Source organism: Melanaphis sacchari, unplaced genomic scaffold (assembly GCF_002803265.2).
Source record: "Melanaphis sacchari strain LSU unplaced genomic scaffold, SCAv2.0 Contig10_pilon_pilon, whole genome shotgun sequence".
Lineage (NCBI taxonomy): Eukaryota > Metazoa > Arthropoda > Insecta > Hemiptera > Aphididae > Melanaphis > Melanaphis sacchari.
The window spans coordinates 5,553,549-5,575,246 of NW_020270420.1; the positions used below are offsets into that span (position 1 = coordinate 5,553,549).

Genomic DNA, 21,698 nt, shown 5'->3' on the forward strand with positions numbered 1-21,698 from the left:
TAAGTCTATATGATGTTATTCGACCGTATTCTCCGGGTATTTTCCGTTTTACTCCCGTATAAAAAGTAGGTATTATTTATCACAAGCAATATTGAAGATATTATAATAAAATAACAGAAGTCACGATGTTGCAACAGTGTATTAAACCAGTTATAAAATATTATAATGTATTAGTATGGTAAGCGTCCATACACATTATAAAACCCGAATAATTATTACCTACGTAGAATATTATAATGTTATGCCATCGTAACCGGGATTTTGCGACCACTGCGGCGGTGGTATACGCGCAAAATAATTTCGGGGTCGTTTAATGCGTATATGTTGCGCTACATTCCGTCGTCAACGCCGCGCCATAGCCACCACCACCATCGTTACCCTAACCCCTTTGACCGGTACACGCATACGCATTCGGAAAATATTCCACGGAAAAGTTTTCCCCTCTCGTCCTCCCGTCCGGGATATCTCTCTCTCTCTCTCCATTTCACCCCCCCCCCCCCCCTCCACCTTCCACCTCACGACCTCCTACCGCTCTCTCTGCGTATGTCGCTCTATCAAGTCCGACCACGCCGGTCATGCGGCGATGGTAATTATCGTATTTGCCGCGGGTGTACGGAAGCATTCTGACCGGAGCTTTGGCGCATGCACCGTCCGGAATAGCGACGAGTAGCGCGAGCGTGCCGACCGTGTAGCCTGGTCCACGGGACGAGTCGAAGGCGATAGCGACAACGGCATTTTGGGTGCACGTGTGTGTGTGAGTGTACGTCAGTGTGCGCGCGTGTGTGTGTCTGTGTGTCTGTGTGTCAGTGTGTCAGTGATTCCGTGTGCTGGTGTGTGTGAGTGTGTGCGCGCGCGCCATCACGGCAGATAGCCAGCGCGCGCGTCGTCGTCACCGTCGTCATCTCGCCACCCGGCGCAATACAAAACGCGGTGCACACGCCGCCCGGGCAGAAACGTCGAAAACGGGCGCGCGCTTACGGCGTGCAAATATACACGGAGGTATACGCGCGGGCGGTACGGGGCGGGGTCTGGATGGCGGAGAGTTGCGCGCGCGCTCGGCGGCAGGGCGAGTGCTAGCAGCACGCACCATCAGCACCACCGACAGCACCGACGGCAGCAGCGGCAGGACCACAGCGTTGGGAGCAGCCAGCCAGCGGTTGCATCAGCAGCGGCAGCAGTAGTAGTGGCGCGCTTGGACGCGTTTGTATGTGTGTGCATGTGTGCGTGTGTGTGTGTGTGAGAGAGAGAGAGAGAAAGAGATAAAAAGCACGAGCGTGTGTGTGTGTGTGTGTGTGTGTGGTGGCTGCGCGCGCCAAAGACGTTCCGCCGAGTACGCGAAGACAGGTTTTCGTACACAGTCGTACCGCGGTTACCGCTGTCGTCGCAATAACCACTGCGAAAACGTCTCATCGGTATAATAATAATAATTGTACGGTATCGTCGGTCATCGCATACAATAACATATATATATATATATATTTATATTATATAATATCCGTTTCCGAGGCCTAGACACGTCGTCGTCCGTCGCATAGCTGCCCGTCACCTCGGAAACCGGCCCATCCGTGTGTGTTGTTCACCGGTCGCGGACGCCGCGTCGCTCCGGGCCGCAGCGAGCTTTCCTGTTTCCGTGTTTTTCGGCACGCGCCACGTCGAAGGGCGGCGTTGTACCGGTCCACCGCCGTCACAGCAACAGCGCAAAAGCCTCCGTCGCCGCTGCCATTACACAATGGACGCGACGGTCGGCCACCGTCCCGCGGACACCCATCGGCGCCCAAATACTGGTGACGAGCTCGACGGCCAGCAGCTGGTGTACGGCTGTCAGCGACGACAGGACGACGGACGTCAGAAGGAGCCACTAATCGTTGTTGGCCGCAACGCGTCCTGTTGATAGGAGACCGGACGTCGACGACGAGGACGGGTCGCGCGCGCCACCGCAACCGCCGCCGCTGAATGGGACATGGGAATACTCCCGGATCTGCTCATCGTCTACCTGATCATTGCAGGTCAGTAGTGTCTTGTGTGATTTTTCATGATTTTTCAGTGTGTGTTTATGTCGGTCGATTTCGGTAATTCCGAAGACTACTTGTGATATAACGTTATGCCTGAAATTATGCGATTTCCATGATCTGCCTACTAAAGGGAACGTTTATTTAGAATTGCCATGAGTATTTTTCCGATCACTAGGAACACCTATCAAGAAACTTAATAAATGTTGTTTGAATAATATTCATAATATGTGATATTCTTATTTTGACTTTATTGTGCAGAATTGTTTTTTTTTTTTACGAATTTCATACTCATATAAACATAAAAAAAATATTAATACCTATTAGTCAATTCTATTATAAAAAATGCATGCCTATTAATGGTCAATAGAAAAATAAATAATCAATTTTTTCGACTACTTCCTCTTCACTCCGTAAGGAAAGTAATTTTTCTGTATTTCGTTTGACAGCTTTGTTCATATTTACAACTGTTGATTTTATCCCATGAGCAGCGGAAAAAGGACTGCGTTGTCTGTTAATGACGTGTCTGCGATGGGTTTGCAACTAGTTGCACCTGTCAATAGCAATTCATCCAAAACGACATTATGCGCAAGCGGCCATGAAAAAAAAAGTGTTTTATACTGTTTATATTTTGCGTGTGTGACTAGTGCATAGCGTTTCGGGTTTTCTATAAAAACTCAAGTATTTTGAACATACCAATTTTACAATAAGAAAAAAATCTCTTAAAAAATATTATGTCATCGGAAATAAACTATGAATAAAGAAAAAGGTGAAATAATTGTCCAAATTAAATTATGGCACAAAGTCAGATAATAATAATTTTAACGTACATAATACTAGTTAGGTTTTCTTAACTAAGTTAAGAAAAATAGTGCGTATAGCTAATGACCATTACAGACGAATTGTATTACGAACAATGCAAAAAAATATATTATTTATCCCTAATGGCCATAATTATTGGACGGCTAGCGAAATGTCAACCGTAACCTAAGGTCATATATTTTATTACACCTCTCGTTGTCACTCCTATACTTTTGTTTAATAGATCGCGTTTTTGAACCGTAATGTAAACCATTTAGTGAACATAAACAATTTATATAAAAAAAATATATTATGGGCTTATAGTATTCAACTAATAATTAATATCACATTTTGCACGAATATTCCTTGAGGCTTTGGGAGTGCTTAAGACTTCATTTATCAACCCATATAAGTTGCTATAGGGTTTCTCACATATGCATTTTATTAGAGAGACTTTATAAAATTTTAATATATATAAAGATATAAATTAATGCATGTTTATAGCTTCTATATTCAAAAACTAGCTCTACTGATTTTGACATAAATTTCATAAATTATTCTTGGATATAAAATGAAATTCTAAAGAGTAATTCTAACCACGTTCAAAAATACACCAAGTTTTTTATCCTAACCGCCATACGAAGGTTTTCTATCCCAGTCAAATTAATTCACAAAGCGAGATACACCAACGTCGATTTGTTTGTGAACTAAGGTACACAAATATCAAGGTACAATAATTAGCACCGTATTTTTTCCTGAATGGAGTCGAGTTACTTAGTTTATTATAATATATTTCAATTTGGAATACTATATACTTACACAGAGTTGTATAAATATGTAGTCTCGTAATAAATATTTTTTTTAATAACCCATTTTTGCGTGAACTATTTTACAATTATTATGTCAATTTGATGTTGAGAATCAAAGTTAATTAACCTTCGCTATACCTAGCATGAAAATAATATACCACGACTATTACATTTATTTTCGTTTTTTTAAATATTTATATTTTTAACAATGAAAAATAGTTAACAATCTTAATGAAATTTACCGTTTTTCTAATTTAGAATATTTATATTTATTTTTAATTTTATCATAAAAATTGAATTTAATAAATAAATTAATAAATACTTTACAAAAATACGACTAAAAAATAAATTAAAGCAATAAGAGAACCAGGGAATTCGTAATTAATGTTTATACAAACCCTTTTTTGGTATATATTAATACTGACAAGAAAGTCCTTTGACTTTCTAACTTAAATTTATTTGAACCACTTTAATTTAAATTTATCGATTTAAAAAAGCTGAACTAAATTCAATGTTTAATTTTAAAAATATCAACTGAATATTACATTTTTAAGTTACAATTACTAAATTCGGAAAAAATAGTTTGAATATTATTAAATTGACATTTAATAATCTCTGGATGAATAGTATGCAAATATTAACTTTAATAAATTATATCCCTACATATTACATACAGTGATGAGCAAGCTACTCGATTATATATAATTGATAACTAGTTTCACTAAAATTATGTGTCTATTACAAAATACAAGATACTTTGAAAATGTGTGACTAATAACACATTACAGTTACAGAAACTAAGTTACATATTACTTAATTATTTATATTTAATTCTTCAATAAAATAATAACACAAAAAAAAAATGATAATAAAAAAACATTTTGTAAGTTATAAGCTATAAATTAAATTGAAAAGTGCATACCATGAAATTTATCAAAACATTGGTTAAAAATATTATGTACCTGATGTAAATGGCTAAAGCATAATGTTACACAAAAAAAATACACAAACATCAAATAACAAGCTATAATATATCATCTAGACATAAAATATGAATGAACAGTACACAATTATACATCAATACTACAAATCCTTTATATTAAAAATTAAATATTAATACATGAAATAAAATAATACATATTCCATTGATAACACAAATACTAATGATTTTAAACATTTAATATTATTATATCGGTAAAACTGAAAATTAATAAAATAATAAATATCTGGTCAGTGTATGAAATTACACGTACAATCGGATGATTCTATTCAAATCTTAAATATTTGTATTATATATTTAATAATTTAACACCTATATGAGATACAGTTGATATATTTATATAAATTGAAAGAAAGCAACAGACAAATACATATATTGTAAATTTGTACATAATCAAAGTTAAAATTCTCTAAGCCATTATATTATGACTTAGATAAGCGACATAATGTGCATGATTGGTATTAATAATGTAATTTTTATTAGTAAACAGAATATACTAAAAACACTAAATATTTCTTGAATTAAATATCAGGGCATGAAATTCAATTATTTATACTAATTCAGAAAAATTTAGCTTACCGTCTAATAATATATAATATACAAATAATACAAGATATTTATGTCACTAAGATACAGTGAATAAATAAATGAATTTGTAATAGATTTTTTTTGATTATTATCATTGATATTTTTTAATAAAACTAACTTTCATATTGATATTCATCATATAAAATTTTCCTATATTTAAAAATTATATTAATATTCATCAATAGTAACATATTTAAATGCAACTTTAGATAGGTATATATATATATATATATATATATATATATATATATATATATATATATATAACTTTTATTTTAAGTTAGGTACAGTAAAAAATGTAACCAACTGCACTTGAATGTTATTAATTTTACTTTAAAATTACGTTACTTTTTACAAGTTACAAATACAACTTGGCTATGTAACTGATAACTGCCTAACCCTGCCTAAATAACTTCCAGACATTTTTAAATTATAAATGATGTTAAAGTATAATATAATACCTATATAATTATAGTAATATTTTAGTATTAAATATTAGCTTTTAGATGACGATTGGTATATACAATTTCAAACCACGTTCACAGTATGTATATGTCGAAACATTATTTCCTAAAGTCTTGTCAAACCATCACCCAAAAGAATATTTCCGATTTCGAAAGCTTCCGATGTATTGGTTCAGCATATATTTCTACTTCCTTTTACATGAGAAATTGTTGGTGCAAGACGAACGTTGAGCTTAAACACCAGGGAAAAGAACTATGAACAGTTGCTAAATGCAAATTATAATTTATTCAGCAAATGAATGAACATTGTTTACATATTGGTAACAATACTGGTACAAAAGTTGTATTATCGATGGTGTAAATATGTGATATTTTCACATATTGTTTATAACAAGAATGCCTTGAAAGAGCAAAAAAGTAACGTTAAACAATGGTTTATCTATGAGTTAAATAGTGATAAAGGAATGAGTGCGAATTGGAGAATGGTCTGATAGTTGATCCTAAGCTATGGGACATAAACGTTACTTTTCCTCGTTCCACGTACAAAATAATTTTGTATTTTCGTTGTCTCGTCGTCGTTACCATCTTTTCCTCTAAATGGCCAACAATCAAGCTACAAAAGTAATAGTCTATTCAAACACATCTGCTAGCCGAAACGATTTTCCCGAATAAAAAGTTTTGTGACTCTCGTGTAAAAGAATTCCACCATCATCGTGTTTGCTGGCGACAACGAGAGCGTTTATGGGTCGTCGACGGGCGGTGGCATATAATGGTAGCGGGCGGTCTCCCCTTTCCCACTGTGACAAGTGTACGATACAGTACACTAACTTTGTACTTAGAAACTAAAGGTGTGGTATATAGCAATGAGAGGGAGAGAGTGAAATATACACAGGGTGAGAAAAAAACAGAGAAAGAGAGAGAGAAAATGAAAGAGAAAGAATGAATGGCAGTGTTTAAGGGAAGAAGAGAAAACGAGGTAGGGTACCAACACGGTACCTACATAAAGATTCGGTTGAATATTATTTTTTTTTCCTTTTCTCACTCCAAGTTTAAGTACTTCGGGAAATATCACCTAAGAGTTTGCTCTACGTTCCGGATGCAAAAGATTAAGAGACAAAAAACTAAAACGAAATGATTCTACTGCGACCAGCGTGCTAGCGTTAACTTAAAACAAGTTTTTCTTGACGACTTCGTCGTTTATGAATGCACTAAGTGGGAGGGAGGGGTCAAAGCAAAGGATATCTACATGGAGGTGTTGCTACGGCATGATGCCGTCGACGTCAGTGGTTTTTTTTTTTTTTTTTGGCGTAGGCTTGATTAAATTACCGTTGATGCTCTACCCAACGAACCACCTTCTGCTTCTGCCGTGCATATATGTATGTATATGTATGTACCACAACGGTCGGATAAAAACTAAAAAAATTTTATTTTCTATTTGATTTATGGTGTACTGAAAACTTTTGTTGAAAACATTTCGTTCCATCTATTTAACTTTATGCATAATAATATACTATTTTCCTTCCTTGAATATTTCCAAGAGAAAATTTCATCCGACAAACATTTATATTTAATTATGATTTATGCGTTCAAGAAACAGTTTTATTTTTCGTTTTAGTTCTTATTTTCAATTAATACAGTCTGTTGTACACTTGTTTTCACAGTCGTTTAAATGCATTTCTACCACGATGCAAGTGAAGAAATCAATTAATATGAATGTTAAATATATTACGATCGTAACATTTTCATGACATTTGATAGTATTCTTAAATTGATTGGCAGGGAAATGCATATACTTATATTCTAGAAATAAATCAAACACATGAGTTAATATTAATATGAATTAATTTATAGCTCTTATTTAGTACGTATAATAGATTCTGAGTGAAGCGATGAATGTATTGATTTTATTATATGTTTTTTTTTTTTTTTTTTTTTTGTCAATGAATACATAATAAGTTATTGATGAAATACTTCGATTTTTGAATATAAAATTGGATTTAATTTGTACTTTACTGAGGTCACACTTAAAAACTCTTATTATTTATTTTTATAATCGGAAAAAAAAGAAAAGTAAGTTTTTACACAAATTCAGTTTTTGACAAAATCGATTTTGTTTTATTGTTGTAACTCGAAAAATGAATAATAATTGTAGATACTTGAAATTTTCGCCAAATGTATATATTATTATAGTTTGTTATTTACGATATTTCCCAAATATTTCAACCATTCTTAAGCTATTTATAGGCATAAGACATTTTCAAATTTTCTTAATTTTTTTTTTTATGAATACTGGTTTAAAGTTATTTGCTAGATAATAATGCTAAAATAATGAATACAAAGTCTCAAATAAGTTTTTAATTTTTTAATTAAAAAATATAAATCAATAGTTACAATAAATAATCGTTATAAGCTCTTTAAAGTTATAATTCTGACAAAATAATAAAAATCACAAAAATTAGCAAATTATTTTGTGATTAGAAATTTATAAAAGTTGTATTTGTATACCTAAGATCTGAAAATTTAATACAGAGTTCTTTATAAGTTTCTTAACTCAAAAATAAAAAATATAATTTTACTTTATAGTATTAAAAGTAATAGTAGTATTAATAGTATTCCACTTAGTTAGATTGAGTTTTTGTGAGAATTTCAAGTTTAAATGTTTCTAACATTCAATATTCACCGGTCAGAAAATTATATCTCTTCAAAAAAATTTATTGTTGTATTAAAAAAAAAAAATAAATAAGTAAATAAATAAAAAAATTAAAATTATTTTAAATTTTCATTAAATGTTTATAATATTGCATTCATTATATTTTAAGATTTTCGACATTTTTTAACTCATTTTAAGTTGATATTAGGCATGAAAAATGTCCAATTCTTTTTTTTTTTTTTAATGTTGATAAACAATTATTATCATTAAAAATTCTTGAAAATTTAATACAACATACCAAATATGTTATTCTTATAACTATATAAAAATATTAAAAATACTTTTAAACATATTTTTTTTATGCATTTCACATAAAAGTGTTGATAAAATTTGTCAAAATCACAAAAAATTGCATTTTGGATTTAAAAATTATTAAAAACATTTCTTTTTGTATCTAAGTTTGAAAATTGTTTACAAGATTTTTCATAATAATTCCTACTTAAATCATAAAATCTAAAAAACATTTAAGACATTTTTTTTTATTAATATTTTAAGTTCCCATTTGGGCACACAATTTATAAATAACGATATATAAATTATTTTATTATAATTTAAAAACATTATTCACGAGAACTTAATCTTATATGTATATTATATTATTATGAATTTTACTATACGCAATTACATTTTTGATTTACTACACAATTTTATACATTTATTGATACTATGAATCTATTTTTACTTTTAAACAGTATTTACAAAAAGATGTTTTTTACATTTTGAACTATATAAATTGATATAATATGACATAAATATATATTATTATAATAATTAATTATATAATAAATTACTTTAATAGGTAGCAATATCAAAAAACATATCATTTTTCGAATATACTTCATCATTGAATAAACGTCGATGTAACGGACGAATTAAATTTGAATTCAACGATAAATCATTGTATACAAAAAACGACCCTGAGCGGAAACGGTCTGTCAGCCTATAATACTATAAATATATTTCACGATGTATTCATATTACTATTATAGTTAATAGTTATATATTTTATAATCCGTAATATGGTAGATTGAATTAATTTTCGTCGACAAAACAAAAAAAAATGTATTTATTATATTATTAATTACTATAATAGTTTTTATTTAATGTATATTATTTATAATAACTAAATAGTTAATGCTTATTTTTCGTAAAATAATACAAATAATTTCGTTGTACAAAATAAATAGACAATAGCTTTCAAACTATAAATTTATCTAAATAATTTAAGAAATTTAATTGTGCGTAGTAAATAATAATATAGCTATAAATAAAAACTGTAGAAAATGTTGAAGTCTCTACTATTAAAATAACCTAACTAAAACAAAATTTTTAAATTAAAAATCCTTATTTCACGTTGAAAAATCTAATGTCGTCAACATTTTAACGGTAGTTAACGTTCAAATAAAATTATAGTGCAATTTTCCTCAATTTTTATAATTTTTGTAAGGAAAATGTACGAAAAAATAATTTTTCAAAAGTCCATCAAAAATTAGATATGAATATTAAAAGTTATATACATATTTAATAACAAAATAAATTGAAAAAAAATTACTAATTTTGATTTCATAAAATTTTGAACTTATTTGAATGCCTAAAAAAAAAAGTGAATATTTACTTTGTATTTTAATTATCTAAAACAACAACTTACGAGGAATCTTATAAAAATATTCAAATTTTTTACTTGTAAATAAAAATATAATTATTGCGTATAAATTTAAAACAACTTTAATAAAATCCAACACTTTCAAATATCTATAACTTATAAGTAGCACACAAAGAGTTAAAATACTATTATATAGAGCTACGGTGGAAAAAATAAACCTTTAGGTGTTCCACCACTCGAATAATAGTTAATTTTTTTACCCAATTTCCCAATTTCAATAGTTTCTATTTTCAGATTACAGCGTAATACTGTTTGTTATTTTCAGGTGTAAAAAAAAATGTTTTAGGTTTTCAAAAAAAAAAAAAAAAAACTACTGTGTTTAATTTATAATAATAAAAATAATTTTGTTCAAAACAGTATGATATAATGAAGCATAATAGACTAACATTGCAGAAAACTAATATTTAAATTAAAATTTACTAAGGGTTGATTTATGTACCACTCAATCCTCATTCATAATAATTCACTCTAATATAAATAAATTACCTAATATAATGGCACAATAGTAAATAGCCATTAAATGCTAGTATCGGAGTAAACGTTAAAATAAATTAAACCAAATGGTATACGAGTAGGTAAAACTAGTAAAAATGAAAGCATAATTTGAATGCAACATTATTATATTTATGATACCTGATCAGTTACACAATATTATAGTGTAAGACAAATAACACATTCCATAAAGTTTGACCTTCATCAATTTTGGCATAAATTGTTATTATATTTTATCAATATTTGTTCATTATATAGATTGTGATCAGTTACTGAAATAATAAATGAGTATATTCACTTTGTGAATATTTAATTAATAACTATTATTCATTGTCATCCCTAATCAATATAAATCTAATTAAATTATCACTACACAAATATTTTGGTAATTGCTCATTTAAAACATGCACACATTTTTATAAAGAAAAACAGTTAAGTAAGGTAAACAATATTTTATATATTTATGCAGTGCCATTAAATGTAGTTAATATAATTATTTAATGTTATTATAATAAAACCAATACAATAAATATTAAATTTCAATTTTCAAAAATTAATTTAAGCAATATAGTTTTTATTTCCAATAAAATTAACTAGGAATAATAAATACATTGCGAAAAACAGTAACTTTGGATAGTTTAATAAATTATGTTAGTTGGTCAATATAGATATAAAACTTTAGGTCAATAAAATAATTATCAATGTAAATAAAAAGATAGAGGTCTACCGTTATGCGAGCATTACACAAAAACTACTTCATACTACTTTATAGATTTCGATAATTTTTTTTAGTTTTACTTCTTGGGTACTTAGTATTTATCTAAAATAAAATTACCACGAGATTTTTGTTTAATATAAAGTTATTGAAGTACAAGATTTTTCACAATCTACGAATCGTTCTTTCTTTATTAATAAAAAAATATTTTTTTGATTTGTGGATTACCTTATAAGGGCGAATGTAAATGTAAAATAATAATTATTAATAATTATTAGAAATTAGTATTTAAATAAAAAATATTATGTAAAGTGATTAACTCGGAATAATAGATACAATTTATGTCACACATTACTAAACTATATTTAGACACCTCATCTATAGACAAACATTAATTATGGGAATTATTTATACACCACAAAAAATCAAACATTGAAAGATCAAATAGACATGCACAGCAATTATCAGTCATTATATCTGTTGAAACATTTAAATAGCTAGATAGAAACCGGGAAACTAAACGCTTACAATAGAATTAATCAAGATCGAGAATCGATCTCAAGAAAGTGTCATTTAATTTTTCATAATGACTATGATTACGATACAGCGATGTTTTCATTGGTCCAATAGTTAATTAAAATCCATTTAAATCTATAATATTCTATATCCACTTACGTAAACGCATTAGACAACCAAATTTAATCAGTATTTGATGTATACTTTACGGGCAATAAAGTTCACGAAAGCAGTTAAATAAAGCATGATATTATATTTATATATTATTTAAATTTTAATAAAGTATATTTAATTAGAAAATAAATAATATTATATCTAAATAAACCAACAGAATACGTGATTATGTTATAGCTGAGATGTTGTTAAAATGTTATATCTAACGGGATTTAACGTTAAAATTTCGAGTAAATTAACGTGGTGATAATTTTTTAACCATCCCACCCATCACCTAAAACGAAACTCTGAATTTTCCCCTAAAACCTGCATCCACAATTCTTAGCAGGAAGCTAATAACAATTGACTATGATGAATATATTTGTATAAAATATAAATATAAACTATTTATTGTTAAGATATTTTACTAATACTATATATTTCGTTGAATAATGTATTTATTTTGAAGAAGTAAACATAATTTCGAAGTTTATTTTTGACATAAAAATAACGATTATTGCAGTCATTTGGGCGGTTGCCTCACATACTGTATAAGAGGGTGAAACCAGCTCAGGACAATGGGTTTTATATTATATATATAAGATGTAAATGTGTGTTTGTGTGTATCATGGAGTGATTTACCGAGGGGCCGTGTTTAAAATGGCACTCTAACTACACTTTTGTGTCTGATGAATGTTATTGTTCACGTCTCATACGAACGCGTATCTTTATTTTTCAAGTGGGTTCCCATTCTCGTACACACTCATCCACATCTTTTACGCTCGACCAAAGGACTTAAACACCGAGAAAATCGGTAGGATAATTTCAATGATAATAAAAAAAAAAATATTAACGATATCAAAACTAAATTCTTAATAACGGTATTATTTAATTAACTGCGATATATAAAAATAAATATAGTCAGGTTAGGCATTTTAAGCAATAAAATATATCATCACATAATTCATATTATAAAAATATTATTAGTATTATAATTCTATAAATTTAAAACAGTAAGACTTAAATACATTTATAATTAGTAATTTTATGTTAAAAATAATTTTTTAAGCTTTGTTTTACTTAATTACTTATCTATATAAAATAAATAAACTATTAAAAAACAATAATTAACAGTTTATTTTTATTTAGAACTAATAAAATTTATTATTAAATATCAATTACGCTATAAAACTTTAAATATCATTTCATACTTCTTTAATTTACCAAGGTTTTCATCAAAACCATAATATTAAATTATATATAAATACAATTTCAATATTATTAAAATCATATAAATTTATTGCAAAACTAATATTGTTTCACTTCTCATTATAACAACCAACAATCGTTAGACTTTACAAAGCCGTTAGTTTCATTGATATTTTATAATTTGGATTATAAATTTAATAAAAGTTAGTGATTTTTTTTATTCTACTACATTATTTATTATATTTTTTTATAATCATAATATTTTTGTGTCTACTAAAATAATTTATAATGTTAGTTTTAGTTCCAAAACATAAAAAAATAAAATACATACATTGTATATTTTTTTTGCTTGATTTAACCCTTCAGTACCCAATTTTTTTAATTTTAAATTTCTAAATTTTTTTTTATTATAAAAACACGGAAAATTTGGGAAAAATAAGTAAAAAAAAAAATCATGAAACTTCTTTATTAAATTTAAACTTGTTACTGTGTAACATATATGTAACAGTAGGTCATAATCAATCAATACTTTAATATTTACATATGATTATCAGTAAAATAATTATTTTTACGACTAAAACATAAATACACAGTACATTTAACGTAAGTAAAACTTTTACATGAAAGCATTTTACATCTTTCCTTTTTATCCGTAATCTGAGGCCACTGGTCAAGCCAATCAGTACACACTTCTTTAATGGGGCGGAATGACTATGGCCTTATACTAGTAATTTTTAATTCCAAAGAACTTGATTTTTGTCCACGTCCACTTTGCCCTGATTTGTCCCAATTGAATTAATGCATATGCTAATTATTTCTTCCAATCTAGTAATTCTATGTTTAAATTTTCTTTTTTGATTTTTACAATTTAAAGTTTTCTAAAATATCAATGAAACCAAAATGAAGCAGTTATTTTCTTAAATGATTTATAGTATGATATTTATAGTATGATTTATAGTCAGTTAATTATAAGAAATAATTAAACTATATGCATTATTCACTAGCCAACTAAACATTTTTTTATTTTTTTTTATTTGATTTTAAAATAAATTAAATAAGTTACTAAGGCAGGTATTACATTTTTAACGAACTTTTGCAACCATCACCAACAGATTATAAACTGTCTTATGCCATAGAATCTTAAGTTTTTAAAAAAAATAACTTTAAAAGTAAAAATTTCTTACAACTTAACATTATTAATATATGTGTTATTTACCTTTCTAATACATAAATTATAAAAATTATTTAAAAGTTAATGACTTTTTAATTTGATATTAATAAGTTTTATTTCTGAATAAAATTTAGTGTATATTTATAAAAATTAAATATTTTACGTTATTAAATGTTTTTTCAATACTAATATTTAAATGTATACATAATTTTTAAATATCTGTTTCAAAATATACCAATTGATCTACTAATATTTAATAGTTAGTATAAAACATATTTACATAAACGCTAATTTTATTGTACTATTATTTATTTGTTTTACTTCATATAACTCAATTATTGAATTGAAATGTTTTTCATTTTTTTAAATTACTACAGTCAAGTTATAAATATATTCTAAAAACGAATTATAAATACTTAACTAAGTCTAGTTTAAAAAAGTAGTAATATTTTCATACTTAAGTTATGAATTTGTTTAAAACTATCATCAGTTTAATTTTGATGGTTAATCAATTCTGAATTTTTATAAATGTCCTTATATTGGTAAACAGTACAAATTGAATAAAGAAAGAAAACTTTTACAAGTTAACATCGAAATAATTACAAATACTAACATTGTGATCCACTTTATTAACATTTTCCCAAAATCCAATTTCAACTAAAAAGATTCATTTTTGTTTACTTTACATAAAATAAAGTCAATAATTTTATCAAAAATTAATAACACATATTATCATAATTTCTTCTTGAATAAAAATAAAACTAAAATAAAATAAAAACTATTTTGTAAACAGATAAATACTCAAACTATAATAGCTATAAAAGATAAATTTGTAAACTTTTTTAATAAAAAAACCAAATCATAATTTCAATATATTGGCAAAAAGCATATAATTTGTAGTAGTTATTAGAAACTATATTACTAATGACATAAACTGATAAAATGTGTACTCATATTAACTAATTAATTTCAAAAATATTTTATTAAAAATTCAAGTAAAAACCAAATACGTTAACCATAGAACTCCTGTGTTTTAGCTACGAATGATTGGTACGCTAACATGATAAATATATCATTCCTGAAAAAAATATAAAAACCCAGGATACTGTCTGTATCTTTTATTTTTCAATTATAATAATACAATTCAAGGAAAAATATATCTATTATTATAGACATTTACTAAGATTTCTTATCAAAAACATCCAGAGTTTCAAATTTTAGTGCTTCAGATAATAAAAAAATTGTTTCAGATATCGTTTGAAAAAAAAACATTGATTTAAACACAATCAAACTAAATTTTAAATGATAAAATTAATAAACTTCATTATAAAAGATAAAATTTAAATTATTTTATTTTATTTTTCTTTATTTGAAACTCTAGTTTATTCGGTGGTAGCACTAAACTTAAGTCCATTTTAATCAAATTCAATACTTAAATTAATTTATATTAATATTTCTTATTCTTTATTAATTGTGTACACTGTATAGGTATTATTGCTTTTTTGTGACTAAAAATTAATAAACATTTTGAGTGAATTATTAAACTTTCCCATTATTTTAAAATGAAATATTTACAATGAAGTATCTATATATATATATAACCCATAAAGTGTTAGTATATTTAGTGAATCATATTGCTTTTTGTTTTCTACATCATATTTATTATTCATACATATTTTTTAGGCACCTTTATTTACAGAATCAATACTGCTAGAGAACAGCCAAGTTCAATTTCTTGTTTATAATTTATCATACAAGTAAAAATCACAATAAAATAATTAAAAAAAGAACTGAATTTAAAATTAATTTAAATCGTCAATTAAGTACAATAAATTATAAGTCTTATAAATATAATTTATTTATTGTTTAATATGATATTTAAAGTAAATTTTTATAAATTAGTAATTGTTTTAGTTATTTTCAGTTATTCATAAGATAAATATTAAAGCATGTATTTTTAACACATTCTATTTTAATAATATTAAATAATTTAAATAAACTAGTTATATACTTGTACAAAACTTACTTTTTAAAGTATGTTTACATTAAATTTAAAACAAGGTATAACATATCGGGTATATCAGTTTGATTAATTTAACATAATACAGCAGCATTGTTCTTTTATTTTAAATGTTAAATAAGTTGATAAATATAATATAAAATTTAAAACATATAAAAATATTATTCTTAATATAGATCTGGTTATACTTAGTATTTTAAACTAAAAACTAAGAATAATTTAAGTGTATAGTTTTATTTTAATTTTAATACTCAACTTACAGATTTATAAAATTTAAAAATGTGTCAATGAAATAAGTTATAAAAACTCCATATTCTACTCACAGTTTAAAACAATTATTATTATTATTTTTTTTTTTTTTTGATAAATTTTGGATTCTTAAATTTGTATTAAATTAATTCATGAATTTAAAACCATTCGTCGTAATATGATCTTTGAACGAGTTGAAAATATCTGTTTTCACAAATTTTACGACCTTTGAATTAAGCAAAATTGATTTTTGTTATTGAAAAAATTAATTTTTCTGTCAAAAACCTATATAACTTATAAAAATGATTACATTTAATTGATATAATTTATATTTCATACAAAAAATAAGTCTACTTCAAATAATATTCAAATAATTAGTTTTCATAAAATCTTGAACAAAAAAAAAAAATAAATACATAAATAAAACAAGTAGAGCCGTTTAGTTGATTGTCATTTAAAACTATTGTGTCTGACATCATTATTTACTGTGTGATGATATGTGACGTGTTTGACGGATTAACTATACTTTAATACAATAGTATCAGCTGAATGGATAACGATACTTAAGAAAAATATCTGAGCTATATCACAAGAAATATGTCATGTTGGCAGACAATTTTACAAACATTTGTAACCTACTTCAATGTAAACATAAACGTAGGTAGGTACATCAATAATTTAAATGTTTACATAAAATTTTTATTATAATATAAAAACAATATTTCATATTTAGTACTTACTATTATTTAAGAGTATTTTAGAACAATAACCATAGATATTAATTTCTTAAAATATGAATGCTGTAGTTAAGGAAATTATTATACAGATTAAATATAAATTTGTATGTCATACTATGTCTTACATTTTTATTATTATATGATATTTTAACAGAATTCAACAAATTATTATAAACATGTTAAGTTTCTAGACTTCAGTTAAATAAACGTGTTTGAATTAAAGAAATACTTTTAAAACTATCCACGTAAAGCCTAATGAAAAAAGTTTTACTCAAATATTCTAGAAATATTTGTACTCTCTCAAATCTTTTTAAAATATTTAGTACCTGGTAAGTATAAATAAATAACTACGTTTATGCTTGATAGTTTTTTTATGTACTAGATTTAATAGTTAATAAAATACTATTTCTTCTATACAACTTTGTGCAATTTATAAAATATTATAATTTATAATATTTATTTATTTCCCGAAATTATATCCATAGTATTCAAACTACTCATTAACTCAAGACACAAATATATTGATTTTCTTGATATTACGTAGAAAACACATTCTTTCTCGACATAATATAAATATTTATACTATGTATTTTCGTACCATAACTATCACTTAAAAAAAGTTGTTGATTGTTGAATATTACATAATTTCTCGTAATATTTTATAATAAATATTTAAGTATATACAAATTATGTGTATATCATATATACACTATAATATACTTATAATAAAGGCGTAATTAGAAACAACATAATAATTTCATAACTACATTTTTAAACATATTTTCTAATTAAAAAAAAAAAAAAAAAAATTACACAATTTTCAATGACACATTGTATTAACAAAAAAAAATATATATATATTTTTAATATATAATAATATACTTACAATAAGTAACTGAGAACGAACGAATTTATAATCAGAAAGACTTTATTTAGAATATATTGAATTTTTCAATTTCACTATTCTGTCGTCATTGGTCTTGATAGAACTTTAATCACATTTTATCGTAATATGTTCCGCGTGGAATTTAAATAGTAATAATCGTTCTTAATCCGATAGGCTTTCAAATTCATCGTACTGTCGTTATCAATCGTTTCCTATTTAGTTGAAGTCTCCTTTGAATCCAACCAATTACTTCCCATATGATTATATCTGACAGTAACAGACATTCTTCAGTCTTTCGTAATGTGAAAAATGAACGTCGCAAATACGGTAAACAATAAAAATTAAAATGAATCTCTCTAGATTAGTACAGAAAAAAAAAATTATCATTTATTTTATTCAATTTTACTAATACATTTTTTTATAAAATTTCAATAAGAAATTGTTTTAACTAAGAATTAGGTACAAATTATATATTCAATAAACACATTAGATAGATAAATTATACAACATTATAAATGATGATAACTATCATTAATTATATGATAGGTAAAATAACTAGTTATAGATGTGACGATAAATTTAATAATAGAAATATTGAAAATATTAAGTTGGAAAGAAATTTTGATAATACTAATTTAATGGTAGGATTTTGAGCCTAAATATTAGGTTTAAAGCTGAAAATATAGGATAAGATGTAGATGATTATATTTTTCGTGACACTTAAAATATTAAAATATTACTGTACATTAATAATTACTATCATACTATTAAGGTCGCGTATCAACGATTTTATCGAAAAGATATTTCCTTACGTCTTAAAAATATTTACCTTTTTTTATTTTATTATAATATTTTTTCTCTGTTTATAATCATATTCTTACTATCTACTCTTCATTTGTCAACATTATCCTTCAACGTGATTACGTGAAATTTAAAAAAACTTTTTAATCTTCTTTTATCTAGCTTTCAGATCGTATCAGATAAATCATGTTATACAATATCTGGTACTTTGATATAATTAACCGATTCTTTCGATCGAATATTCTTATTTTTATAAATTAATTGATCTGAAATAGATAATTATAATAAGTACTTATAAAGATACTAATAAAAATACATTTCATAAAAACTTAAATAATATACAAATTAAACTTTTTATTTTAAATAAAATTATATTTACAAGGTATTGAGATAATATGTATGATAAAAAATGTTTATTATACTATACCATTTTTTTATATACGATAATTTTTATTTTTATTGTACTTTTTTTCATCTAACGTTTTAAATAGTTTTAAAAACATACTAATCATGCTGTTTTAAAATATTAAGAAATACAGTAAAAGCTAATGTCAAATTAATTTTTTATGGCTAAACTCTTCACATGTTTCTTATCAAAGAAACTGAGTGAGATTTTTTTCTGTTGTATAGTATAAATATTTAAAACTTCGCCTTACTCTTCAGTTTACTACTCATGTATAGAAAACAAGAGTAAACTCTTTTCACTTTTATATTATATCTTGCAGATGATATGCTTGATATAGAAGCACGCTAACTGAAGCATACATTTATAATTCATGGAGTTATAAAAACAGCTTTGCTTGAGCCCATATGATATTAATATGTATACATATTAATGTTTTTTTTTTTTTTACACTGAATCAAAATTAAAAATGTTTGATATTATATTTGAACTTTTATCTGTAAAATAAAACATATTATTGTTTTAAAACAAAAACATATGATAAGCACTGATAATTCTTTTAAAAAGCTATAAATTGTACGTCCAATAAGCTTTATATTTTATTATGAGTATGATTATATTGCTTTTCAAAATAACTCTCCAAAGAAAAAAAATTACCACTCGAAATATGAATGCAATCTAATTATATATAAAAATAATAAAAGGTGAAAAATGGTTATGCTAACTATTTTATTGAGTCAACTACGCTGTATTTTATCTATTTGTATATACAGTAAAGAGTGTTTCTCAACCGGTGTTCCGTGGCACACAAGTGTGTCGCCAACTGGTTGTAGGTGTGCCGCGACCGTGGTACATGCCTATAGTAGTGTTAAGTATTAATTTTTAACTATAGAATATATTAATAATTAAAATGAAAATACCCTTTTTGGTTTTTTTCTTATTATTTTATTACTATAGTGTTCAGTCAAACTATATAGTATATATAGTAATAAAAAATAAGCCGTGAGCATAAAAAAGTCGAGAACCACTGCAGTAAAGGTTGATATCGGAGTTTTCTAAAAATCATTTGGATTGAAGAATGGTACCCTTTATTTATGGAATAATATATATAGAACTTACTACTGTATTTTCATATTGGCAGCATTATTAAAGCCATGAGAGCTATACATATACATACATAATATTTTTTACCACAAGAAAATGGTTTGTGTGTATATGATAATGTGGATTCAAGTACCAACTCAGAAAATTATTTTATTATGCATAAAAAATATTTATATTATTGTTGTGTGGACAAAGGATAGAATTTATTTTATACTTTCCAGATCATAATAGCTCACAAACTAAAAAATCAATACCATATGCCAAAAATCCGGTACAGATATATTGTTTCATATTTCATGCTAAAATATAGTTTATATTTACATTTAGATGCCTATTACCTTAGCACGAGAGTAGTTTCTATTAAAATAGATTATAATATAAATGTATGAATAATAACAATATAACGTGCAAGATACCTTTTTGGAAAATGGAATATTATTATATCTAACTATATATACGATCTTTAATCACATCTAAATGGAAATAAAATGCACCGGCGCGTTATAGATCGGTGAAAATTGAAAGAAATATATTTATTGCTCCTCTTTGTGTACACACAATATGGCTAATATTGAATAGCAGCAGCAAGCACACTACCATCAGGAGCATCTCATCCATCCGGCTTTTGTTATTGATTTTCTCTTTTCCTGTTTTTTGAGCGAAAGAAGCACGGTGGCAGCACCGACAACGGCCACGGACGGGTGGGCGTCAAGCGCGGGTGGTCGAAGCGAAGGCGGCAGCGTATCTGCTTGTTGTATATTTTTATATATATATTATATATACACACATTAGGGTAGGGAAGTATACCTTAATGTCGTGAGTTTAATGTGAAAAGGAACGATGCGGGTGGATTTTTAATTAAGACTCGTAATACGTTTTATGCATTATGAAGGGTTAAACTTATTAAATGAGAAACTCGGTATACCCATGTTCATTGCGGCATAAAACCGAAAGAAGAAAAAATAAAACTACAGAAAGAACCTAGTCGGCAGCAGGAAAATGACGCGGATACACCATGTGGCGTTGAGGCAGTTATACCTACCTACATTGAAGGAATAAGTGGAAAACGGAAAAAAATTAACGTAGTCTTGCCGTATAATATTATACAATATACACCAAACTTCACCTATAGAATGCTGAGCTTAATGTGTGTGCGCTAGTCTAGAGTAATGATGTATTATAATAATAATATGTACGG

The 21,698-nt window shown here is 26.6% G+C and overlaps 1 protein-coding gene across 5 annotated transcripts in view; it reads left to right on the plus strand.

Moving 5' to 3' along the window:
- Positions 1-913: 913 nt before the first annotated feature.
- LOC112603502 (neuronal acetylcholine receptor subunit alpha-7-like) overlaps positions 914-21,698 on the plus strand; it is a 68,848-nt gene continuing 48,063 nt past the window's right edge. Inside the window, exons 1-2 of one of the 5 annotated variants that reach the window (XM_025352093.1) lie at positions 919-1,429; positions 1,507-2,006. In XM_025352093.1, the coding sequence (XP_025207878.1) occupies positions 1,961-2,006 (46 nt within the window). In that variant the 5' untranslated portion in view covers positions 919-1,429; positions 1,507-1,960. Of the gene's footprint in view, positions 2,007-21,698 lie in introns of all 5 variants that reach the window. The other 4 variants (XM_025352096.1, XM_025352094.1, XM_025352095.1 and 1 more) reach the window with 4 other exon arrangements.